This window comes from Ovis aries, chromosome 8, assembly GCF_016772045.2.
Source record: "Ovis aries strain OAR_USU_Benz2616 breed Rambouillet chromosome 8, ARS-UI_Ramb_v3.0, whole genome shotgun sequence".
Classification (NCBI taxonomy): domain Eukaryota; kingdom Metazoa; phylum Chordata; class Mammalia; order Artiodactyla; family Bovidae; genus Ovis; species Ovis aries.
Genome location: NC_056061.1, coordinates 39427170 through 39439383, shown reverse-complemented (window position 1 = coordinate 39439383; position 12214 = coordinate 39427170). Strand labels below are relative to the sequence as shown.

Genomic DNA, 12214 nt, shown 5'->3' with positions numbered 1-12214 from the left:
TGCAAATATTTTCTCCTATTCTGTAGGTTGCCATTTCACTTTCTTGATGGTGTTCTTCTATGCACAAAATTGATGAAATCCAACTTATCTATTTTTTTTTATTTTGTTACTTGTGCTTTGGTATAATATCAATTGATGCAGGAAAAGGATTTTACAAAACCCAGTACCTTTAATGATATGGTAAATACATTAAAAAATAGGGAATAGATGAAAATTTGATGGTAAATAAACAAGATAAAGGCATTTATTAGAAATACATAGTCAAACTTATTCCCAAAGATAAAAGATTTAAAGTTTTCCATCTAAGATCAAGAACAAGATTACGATGCCCACTTTCACCTTTTCTATTCAGCACTGTATTAGAAACTCTAGCCATAGTAATTAGACAAGGAAAAACAATGTCCAAATTTAAAAGGAAAGAGCAAAATTATTTTTGCTTACAAATATCATGATCCTACATACAGAAAATCCTAAATAACCTTCAAAAAGTCTAACAGAGCTAATAAACCTGAAAAGTGAGTAAGAAGAGTGCTTTTTAAGTATGTGTGAATTTTGAGTGAATGGGGCCTAAGATGAAAACAACAACTCTCACATTTCTAAACTCTATGTGTTCGTGACTGTGCTAAATTTAATCCTACATCTCCATCATGAAGTAGATATTAGTGTTCCAAATTTTGGGCTTCCCAGGTGGCACTAGTGGTAAAGAATCCACCTGTTAATGCAGGAGACATAAGAGACATGGTTTGATCTCTGGTTCAGGAAGATCCCCTGGAGGAGGGCATGGCAACTCACTCCAGTATTCTTGCCTGGAGAATCTCTATGGACAGAAGAGTCTGGTGGGCTACAGTCCATACGGTTGCAAAGAGTCAGATATGACTGAAGCAACTTAGCACACACCATTCCCATTTCACCTTTAAAAACCAGGCTGCAACTCAACTGATGGTAACTCTTCAAAGCTTGTCTTACCTATTATGTTTATTATGTTATATGGTCTTAAGATGTTCTTTCTGTGAATGAATTAAAGTTGTAGTTATAAAATTCATGAAATGTTTGAATAAATCTTCGCAAAAAGCCAACACCCTGTCCTAAATTCTATTCCTCTTGAAATGAAAACTGAGACAAATAGAAACAAATTACAGAGCGAACTTTTTAGATATACAAAAACTGGTTTCAGAAAACAATGCTTTTTTTTTTTGAAATGAAATCTTGCAACATAGCAAAGTTCATAAAAAATGGACTTGACTCTCTTGGTACACTCAGAGTTTAAAATTCACAGAGTTTCTCCTCTTTTTACACAGAATCTGGAGATGTTAATTTTTTTGTTTTGGCTTCTAGATGTCCTTTATGTGTACCCTGTGGAATCCAGTTCATCTCCAATCTGTCAGATAGCGTCAGAAGTGGTTTTGAGTCCTTATGTCCTGAGCCTGTGGACAAAATGTGTGAGTACACTGAAATAATAAGGTCAAATTTACTGTTGTCAAGGGTCATCTAAAATGATTTTATAATGGTTCTACTGGAATGAATTTACACTGTAGTTTCAGGTGAAGTAAGGAAGGACAATGCTTTGTTAAGTTTAGAAAATGTTTTTATTGGAATTGTCTCATGTGTGTAGGTTTGAATTAAATCCATGTGATTTACCTCGGTGAGAAGCAAAGATATTTTTTTTTTCTGTATAGTTATCAAAAGGCTTAAATATTACCAGATGATAGACCATATATTTATTCACAAATGAAATTTTCCCAAAGCAGACTAGCATCCTTTTCATTTAGGTTTTAAGAAGGTAACATGTTAATGATCTCTTCTTTTTGCCCCTGAGGTAGGTTTCTATTCTCTCAAAAGAAACCCCAAACTTTGAAAGATTCACTAATTAAGCTAGTGGCTACATCCAAAATTTAAAACTTTCAGTGACTCATGGAACTACTTTTGGTATTATTGTATATATCTGTACCATGTGAGGAGAAAGCAATGGCACCCCACTCTAGTACTCCTGCCTGGAAAATCTCATGGACAGAGGAGCCTGGTGCGCTGCAGTCTATGGGGTCGCTAAGAGTTGGACACGACTGAGCGACTTCACTTTCACTTTTCACTTTTATGTATTGGAGAAGGAACTGGCAACCCACTCCAGTGTTCTTGCCTGGAGAATCCCCGGGACGGCGGAGCCTGGTGGGCTGTGTAGTCCAGTCTATGGGGTCGCATAGAGTCGGACACGACTGAAGTGACTTAGCAGTAGCAGTACCATGTGAACATTTGTTCAAATGATTATTTTTACTTTTGAGGTAGGTTAATTTGGAGAGGTAAAATGATTATTTATTTTGGGGAGAATATTAGGATTTATGTTTTTTTTTTTTTTTATTTCCAGAGATTTAGATGGTGACTTCAGATGTAAGTCTGTGAATTTAGAGCCAATTGCATTTTCATTTCTTTGAGATGAGCATTTGCTTTTTTCATTGCAAACTGGAAGGGGGCTGAATAATAAGCTAGTCAAATTTATTTCATTGGGTAAATAGCACAATTTGGCTAATTCCGTGTAAAATTAAAGAGATTATGTTTGAAAATAAGGGGGTTACTTATTGTTTTTTACTAAATAACTTTGTTTCACTTCTTAGCTGGACACTCAGCTTATTGTACATTCCTGGCCACTATGTAACTTTTTTGTTTTTCTCCTCCTTTGATTTAACCAACATATAAGACCAGTTTCCCACAATAGCCAGGCCTCTTAATGAATTTGAGTTCATAAGCTAGTATGACTGAAGAGCATTGGAAACATTTGAGTTGAGGCTAGAATGAGGTAAAGTAGATTCATTTTATACTTGTAGACTCCACCTGTAGGAATGAAAATGTAATTAAAGAACCATCACCAAATAGCCAAGTTGAGGAAGCTTCTCATGAAATTTTGTTCAGTTTATATGGCTTATATTTTATTACACATACCAATTAGGGATTGTTTCAGGGAATAGGTAGCCATTCAAATTAGCCCAAGTTAAAGTTTTATTATAAGACATCTAGCGCATCTCAGGGGACATAGCAGTTATGGCAAGAATTTTAATTTCTAGCCACTTCTAATTTTAGGAGAAGGTTACACATGATAGCTCATTCTATTTTGCTGCACAGTTTTCACGAGATAGGCACATTTATGACATTTCTTTCAGTAATTAGAATCAGGTACAAATGGCACCTTCAACAGGCAACAATCCTTTCTACATAATCTAGCTATCACTGAAGAGGTATGTCAGTGTATATCAAGAGCTTTCAAATAAATCAATTAGCAAAACTTTGTTAGTGGAATTGTTTTAAATTATTTTTTCTCTTAGGGTTTCCTGTAACCATGCTTTAAATATTTAAAAGTGATGAAATTTTTTTTCAGATCAGTCATTGAACTCATTGAGTCACATTTTTTCAACCTCCAAATTTTCCCCCTTTGATAATTTGTATATTTATTCCTCAGCCATCACCCCTTTCCATGTTAATCAGTTCAGTTGCTCAATCATGTCCGACTCTTTGCGACCCCATGAATCGCAGCATGCCAGGCCTCCCTGTCCATCACCATCTCCCAGAGTTCACTCAGACTCACGTCCATTGAGTGCGTGATGCCATCCAGCCATCTCATCCTCTGTCGTCCCCTTCTCCTCCTGCCCCCAATCTCTCCCAGCATCAGAGTCTTTTCCAGTGAGTCAACTCTTCGCATGAGGTGGCCAAAGTACTGGAGCTTCAGCTTTAGCATCATTCCTTCCAAAGAAATCCCAGGGCTGATCTCCTTCAGAAAGGACTGTTTGGATTTCCTTGCAGTCCAAGGGACTCTCAAGAGTCTTCTCCAACACCACAGTTCAAAGGGATCAATTCTTCAGCGCTCAGCCTTCTTCACAGTCCAACTCTCACATCCGCACATGACCACTGGAAAACCATAGCCTTGACTAGACGGACCTTTGTTGGCAAAGTAATGTCTCTGCTTTTGAATATACTATCTAGGTTGGTCATAACTTTTCTTCCAAGAAGTAGGCGTCTTTTAATTTCATGGCTGTAATCACCATCTGCAGTGATTTTGGAGCCCCCCAAAATAAAGTCTGACACTGTTTCCACTGTTTCCCCATCTATTTCCCAGGAAGTGATGGGACCGGATGCCATGATCTTCGTTTTCTGAATGTTGAGCTTTAAGCCAACTTTTTCACTCTCCTCTTTCACTTTCATCAAGAGGCTTTTTAGCTCCTCTTCACTTTCTGCCATAAGGGTGGTGTCATCTGCATATCTGAGGTTATTGAGATTTTTCCCGGCAATCTTGATTCCAGCTTGTGGCTTCTTCCAGTCCAGCGTTTCTCATGATGTACTCTGCATATAAGTTAAATAAGCAGGGTGACAATATACAGTCTTGATGTACTCCTTTTCCTATTTGGAACCAGTCTGTTGTTCCATGTCCAGTTCTAACTGTTGCTTCCTGACCTGCATACAGATTTCTCAAGAGGCAGGTTAGGTGGTCTGGTATTCCCATCTCTTTCAGAATTTTCCACAGTTTATTGTGATCCACAGAGTCAAAGGCTTTGGCATAGTCAATAAAGCAGAAATAGTTAAGTTTACTTTCTGCAAGCATTCCCTGTTTTGATAGGCACATCTGTGTTAAGTGAATCAGTTCCCTGTCAGGTTTTCAGATGTTATTTTTTCTTGCAGATGTCCCTCCTAGAGCCCTCACCATCATCCTGGGACATTCTTTTAAATTTTTCCTGGCTCTTTCTTTTCTGATTCTCTTTCTTGTTTTACTGCCAATTTTTCAGTGAAGTTCATTATCTAGAAGATTCTGAAGAGAATACATAGGAGGTAAATATTTTGTAGTCTTGAATATACCAGAATTATCTTATTCTATAAATATACTTGATTTCTGCTTATATTTTGTAAGTACGTTGGCTAGCTATTGAATTTTATTTTTTAAATTTTACTTTATTTTACTTTACAATACTGTATTGGTTTTGCCATACATCAACATGAATCTGCCATGGGTGTACATGAATTCCCAATCCTGAACCTTCCTCCTACCTCCCTCCCCATACCATCTCTCTGGGTCATCCCAGTTCACCAGCCCCAAGCATCCTGTATCCTGCATCGAACCTGGACTGGCGATTCATTTCTTACATGATAGTATACAGGTTTCAAGGCCATTCTCCCAAATTATCCCACCCTCTCCCTCTCCCACAGAGTCCAAAAGTCTGTTCTATATATCTGTGTCTCTTTTGCTGCCTCTCATACAGGGTTATCGTTACCATCTTTCTAAATTCCATATATATGTGTTAGTATACTGTATTGGTGTTTTTCTTTCTGGCTTACTTCACTCTGTATAATCAGCTCCAGTTTCATCCACCTCATTAGAACTGATTTAAATGTATTCTTTTTAATGGCTGAATAATACTCCATTGTGTATATGTACCACAGCTTGCTTATCCATTCATCTGCTGATGGACATCTAGGTTGCTTCCATATCCTGGCTATTATATAAGCAGTGCTGAGATGAACATTGGTGTACACGTGTCTCTTTCAATTCTGGTTTCCTCGGTGTGTATGCCCAGCAGTGGGATTGCTGGGTCATAAGGCCGTTCTATTTCCAGTTTTTAAGGAAATCTCCACACTGTTCTCCATAGTGGCTGTACTAGTTTGCATTCCCACCAACAGTGTAAGAGGGTCCCCTTTTCTCCACACCCTCTCCAGCATTTATTTCTTGTAGCCTTTTGGATCACAGCCATTCTGACTGGTGTGAAATGGTACCTCATTGTGGTCTTGATTTGCATTTCTCTGATAATGAGTGATGTTGAGCATCTTTTCATGTGTTTGTTAGCCATCAGTATGTCTTCTTTGGAGAAATGTCTATTTAGTTCTTTGGCCCATTTTCACTATCATTTTTGGAATTCTTTATCAGGTAGATTCCCTATCTCTTCCTCTTTTGTTTGGTTTGGTGGGCATTTATCCTGTTCCTTTACCTGCTGGGTATTCCTCTGTCTCTTCATCTTGTTTATATTGCTGCATTTGGGGTGGCCTTTCTGTATTCTGGCAGTTTGTGGTGTTCTCTTTATTATGGAGTTTCCTCAAAATGGGTGGGGCTGTATCAGTGGCTTGTCAAGGTTTCTTGGTTAGGGAAGCTTGTGTGGGTGTTCTGTTGGGTGGAGCTGGATTTCTTCTCTCTGGAGTGCAATGAAGTGTCCAGTAATGAGTTATGAGATGTCAATGGTTTTGGAGTAACTTTGAGCTGCCTGTATATTGAAGCTCAGGGCTGTGTTCCTGTGTTGCTGGAGAATTTGTATGTCTTCCTCTGGAACTTGTTGGCCCTTGGGTGGTGCTTGGTTTCAATGTAGGTATGGAGGCGTTTGATGGGCTTCTATCAATTAATGTTCCCTGGAGTCATGAGTTCTCTGATGTTCTCAGAATTTGGACTTAAGCCTCCTGCTTCTGGTTTTCAGTTTTATTTTTACAGTAGTCTCAAGACTTCTCCTTCTATACCACACCGTTGATAAAACATCTAGGTTAAAGATGAAAAGTTTCTCCACATTGAGGGATACCCAGAGAGGTTCACAGAGTTACATGGAGAAGAGGGAAGGGGGAGTTAGAGGTGACCCAAATGAGATGAGGTGTAATCAAAAGAAGAGAGAGCAAGCTAGCCAGTAATCACTTCCTTGTGTGTGCTCCACAGTCTGGACCACTCAGAGATGTTCACAGAGCTATACAGAGAAGAGAAGAGGGAGGAAGGAGACAGAGGTGGCCAGGAGTATATAAGAGGGGAATGAAAAGGAGAGAGACAGATCCAGCCAGTAATCAGTTCCCTAAGTGTTCTCACTGTCTGGAACACACAGAGATTCACAGAGTTGGGTAGAGAAGAGAAGGGGAGGGAGGAGACAGAGGCGACCTGGTGGAGAAAAAGGAGAGTCCAAACGAGGAGAGAGCAGTCAAGCCAGTAATCTTGCTCTCATGTAAAAATGGGTACTGAAGATTGGGTTTTGGGAGGTACAAAATTGATAACAAATACCAAAAAGCAAAGATTAAAAATCTAGAGTAGAGGTTGAATTTTCAAAAATACCATATTAAAGAAAAGAAAAAGAAGAAAAAAAAACAAAGTCACAAGAATTATTAAAAAGAAAAAAAATATATATATGAAATTTGCTTTAAAAATAGGGTCTTTTTTTCAAACTAATAGTAGGTTATAAAAATGAAAAGTAAAGGAGAAATAGAGGACTTAAAAATAAAAAAAATGTTTAAAAAAAAGAAGAAAAGAAAAAAAAAAAAGAATGATTATAAAAATAGTAAAGATATGTCTAGGACTTTCTCTGGTGTTGTTGTGGGCAGTGTGGGGTCAGTTCATTTTCAGCTAGTTCCTTGGTCCGGCTTATATTTCTCAAGATCTATAGGCCCCTTCCTATGTAGTCGGTACTAACGACAGGGTTTTAATCTATTGTACCTGTCACTTACAAGGCGGTTCCCTCTGTTTTAGCTTCTTCTGTTTGCTGGTCTCTTCGGTGTCCAATTTTGCCCTGACACAAGGGAGGCGGTGGTGGACAATTTTTTTAGGCTCACTTGTTCAGTCGCGCTGTAGGGAGGGAGGGACGCTGCAGACAAATAACACTGGCATGTGCACGCAGTGTCTCAGCCACGCTGGGCCTGCCCCTGCTCACTGTGCACACAGCTCAGGCTCTAGGTTGCTCCGCTGGGAACCATCTGAGGCTGGCCCTGGGCTGCATGCACCTCCCAGGTCTAAGCTGCTCAGGCCCAGGCACTCAGGTAGTCCTCAGAGGCGCAGACTCAGTTGGGCCTGCGTTTTGTGTCCTTCCCAGGTCCGAGTAGGTCAGGTGTTTGGTGAGCGCGGTCACTGCAACTTACGCCTCTCCTGTCCCTGCTGCTCAGTTTTCTGGGTGTACAACTGGCGCACCGTCTCAGGCGGATGATGACTGTCCAGAACCCCAAGAAGTCTTAGTTAGCAAAGAAGCCTGTTTGCAGTTTGGTGGTTAATGTCTCTCTGGGGCTGCAACTGCCTCCTTCCGGCCCTCCCGGCTCTGGCTGCCTGTCACTGGAGGGGGGTGGTCTGCAGCCAGCTAATTCTCTTCCGGCCTTTGTTCTGTGCGCAATCCTGGCTGTGTCTTATGTTAGAGCTTTTCACGTGGTAGCTCTCCCACAGTCTGGTTTGCTAGTCCAAGTTAGCTTGCTCTGGTTACACTCGGGGCATTCGGGCCCCCTGCCCAGTCCCCGCTTGCTAGCGGCGGATGCAGGTGTCTGCTCTGCTTCTCTGCTGGTGGAGTTACTGTTGGGCTCACAATCTGTGGGTTCTAATTATTTATTTATTTTTCCTCCCGGTTATGTTGCCCTCTGTGCTTCCAAGGCTCACCACAGACTCGGCAGTGAGAGTGTTTCCTGGTGTTTGGAAACTTCTCTCTTTTTAAGACTCCCTTCCCAGGATGCAGCTCCCTCCCTACCTCTTTCGTCTCTTTTTTTGTCTTTTATATTTTTTCCTACCTGTCTTTGAAGACAATGAGCTGCTTTTCTGGGTGCCTGATGTCCTTTGCCGGCATTCAGAAGTTGTATTGTGGAATTTACTCAGTGTTGAAATGTTCTTTTGATGAATTTGTGAGGGAGAAAGTGGTCTCCCCTTCCTATTCCTCTGCCATCTTAGGACTGGCCTCTGAATTTTATTTTAGAAATAATTTCCCATCAAAACTTTCAGGTCTTCCTTCATTATCTTTTAGGTTTCCTATTTCTATCCAGAAACCTGACTCCATTCAGATTCCAGAGTATATGTTTTGGTTTCTCTCTTTCATGCTAGAAGATTTCTCCATATGATAGGTTATCCTTGGCAATCCTATACTTATGAATAAGAGACCCCATAATTATTTGGAAAACCATTATTATAGGGATGTATTAATTGGTGAGGTTTATTATAATGTAATAAGATGGCAACATGGCTTTTTAATTGAAAGACCCTAAATCTCATATATACACATGCTTTCTCAGGGTTTTTCAGTTTCTCAAGAGAAAACACCAATTTTATGCTTGGAAGGTGAAAGCCTAGTGGTCTCTGTTCTGGGAAGCAAACCAGAAAATGACCTGCGGGTCTCACCATTCAGCACAGGGATTTGCATGCCATCATCTATTACTCAATAGAATATCTCACACTATTTTCTGAGAACATCTAACACTGTCTTCTGCTGTACAAACTTCTACACAGTGCAAACTTCTACAGAGTGCAAACTTCAGATCCCCTGTTGGGGTCAGGGAAAGGATCTACCATCTAAGTTTTTAAAAGATGAATTTTCAGCTAATTCTCCTGTGTTGTGAATATGCCCTTTCCCTGCCATATTAAGATCTCACATTCAGAGATACCTGATATTTTCATATCCTAAGACTTTCTGTGCTTTTGAGGTAAAATTGGGAGCTTCCTATTGGCTTCTTTCAACTCAGGTTGAGGTTTCAGCTTTATCTGCTTTCTAAGTAGTTACCATTCATCCACCTATCTTCCAACACTTCAGAAATATTTTTGATATTGCTTATCTGGTAACTTTTCTCCTATTCTTTTCATCCTTACAGATTTGTAAGTTTAAAATTCACTTACTGTCAGTTTAGTATAGCTTTGTAAAGGTGAGGAATAAATAAATAAATGCATCCACTGTCATGCTTAATCAAAAGTTCATAAAATATCTTAAAGCAGATATGCAAAAGATAGGATACCTCCATGCTCTGACATTAATACTATTTAGAATATTATCAATTTATCACTACAATAACTGCAAGTAAAAGAGAGCATACATACTCGAATAAAGGCCTGCCTTTCTTGGTTCTCATGCTGTTTTCTCAGTAGAAGAGCTAATTCACCTGAAACCTTTACGGAGCCTCCTGTCTGAGTTCTCCAGTTGCACTTCACAGACCCTTCTGTTTCAACACTTGCTACACTTCCCTCTATCTGTTTGTTTATCATTTTCTCACTAAGCTTCATCTTCTTGAAGGCAAATATTAACCCTTATACATCTCTGTAATCCCAGGGCTGAGCACACTTCATAGCATATAGTAGGTGCTCCACACATCTTTACTGAAAAATGCTGAATGAATATGCTAATAATTTACCTACATCGCCAAGAAATTCTTAACATCTCTTGCATGTGTGTGTGCTAAGTCACTTCAGTCTTATCTGACTTTTTGTGACCCTATGGACCATAGCCCACCAGGGCCCTCTGTCCATGGGATTCTCCAAGCAGGAATACTAGAGTGGGTTGCCATGCCCTCCTCCATGGGATCTTCCCCACCCAAGGATTGAATCCATGTCTCTTTTGCCTCCTATATTGGAAAGCAGGTTCTTTACCACTAGTGCCACCTGAGAAGCCCCTTAATATCTCATATCTAAAGTAAATACTCTCCAGTTTTTTTTCCTCTTCTCTGTTTCCTAGCTCTCCCATTCCCAACAAGCAAAATTTACTTTTACTCATCACTTGAACTAAGTATAGATATATTTCATATATTTTTATTACTTACTTAATTTTTGCAATTTAACCAAGGCTATTTAATCACTTGAGGTGTTTTACTTTTGAAACAGGGCTCCCTGGTGGCTCAGACGAAAATCTGTGTGCAATGCAGGAGACCTGGATTCAATCCCTGGGTCGGGAAGATCCCTTTGAGAAGGGAATGGCAACCTACTCAAGTATTCTTGCCTAGAGAATTCCATGGACAGAGGAGCCTGGCAGCCTATAGTCTATGGGGTTGCAGAGTCGGACATGACTGAGAGACTAATGCTTTCACTTTCACAACAATTTTCTCCAGAATTAAGCAATATTTTTTTTTTGTTGTTGGTCATTTATGGACGTTTATCTAGATATATTTACCTCTTAGGATAATGATGGATGGTATGAGTTGGTGGCCAACCTTGGACACAATGGTTAATTTAATTCGAGTTATTTACTGCTCATGTGTTATCTATAGGACATTGTACTTAGTACTGTTTGTAAGTCAAAATGAATAAGAAAAAATTCCTGACTTTAATAAGCTTACATCAGTATTGATATATATATATATATATATATATATATATATTTATGTACCTACATACATGCACAATGGAATATTCAGCTCAGTTCAGTTCAGTCTCTCAGTCATGTCTGACTCTTTGCGACCCCATGAATCGCAGCATGCCAGGCCTCCTTGTCCATTACCAACTCCTGGAATTCACTCAGATTCATGTCCATCGAGTCAGTGATGCCATCCAGCCATCTCATCCTCTGTCGTCCCCTTCTCCTCCTGCCCCCAATCCCTCCCATCATCAGAGTCTTTTCCAATGAGTCAACTCTTCGCATGAGGTGGCCAAAGTACTGGAGCTTCAGCTTTAGCATCATTCCTTCCAAAGAAATCCCAGGGTTGATCTCCTTCAGAATGGACTGGTTGGATCTCCTTGCAGTCCAAGGGCCTCTCAAGAGTCTTCTCCAACACCAAAGTTCAAAAGCATCAATTCTTCAGAGCTCAGCCTTCTTTACAGTCCAACTCTCACATCCATACATGAGCACAGGAAAAACCATTGCCTTGACTAGACGGACCTTAGTCGGCAAAGGACAGAAATGGTATGGACCTAACAGCAGCAGAAGATATTAAGAAGAGGTGGCAAGAATACACAGAAGAACTGTACAAAAAAGATCTTCATGACCGAGATAATCACGATGGTGTGATCACTCATCTAGAGCCAGACATCCTGGAATGTGAAGTTAAGTGGGCCTTAGCAAGCATCACTATGAACAAAGCTAGTGGAGGTGATGGAATTCCAGTTGAGCTATTTCAAATCCTGAAAGATGATGCTGTGAAAGTGCTGCATTCAATATGCCAGCAAATTTGGAAAACTCAGCAGTGGCCACAGGACTGGAAAAGGTCAGTTTTCATTCCAGTCCCAAAGAAAGGCAATGCCAAAGAATGCTCAGTGGAATATTAGTCAGCCATAAAAAGAATGAAATAATTCCATTTGCAGCAACATGGATAGACCTAGAGTTATTATAATAAGTCAAAATAAAAACAAATATTAATATCATATGATAACACTTATACTAATAAAGTAATACAGATAAACCTATTTACAAAACAGAATAGACTCACAGACATAGCAAATAAACATGGTTACCAAAGGGAAAAAGGAAGGAGAGATGAATTGGGAACTTGAGATTAATACATAAACACTGCTAAATATAAAATAGACAACAAGGACCTACTGTATAGCACAGGGAGCTAT

General features: G+C 39.7%; 1 protein-coding gene across 1 annotated transcript in view; it reads left to right on the top strand.

Moving 5' to 3' along the window:
* The window catches only part of LOC121820169 (uncharacterized), a 435057-nt gene that overhangs the window by 313994 nt on the left and 108849 nt on the right, over positions 1–12214 (top strand). Inside the window, exon 4 of the mRNA XM_060419182.1 lies at positions 1336–1439. Coding sequence (XP_060275165.1) covers positions 1336–1439 — 104 coding nt within the window. The remainder of the gene's footprint in view (positions 1–1335; positions 1440–12214) is intronic.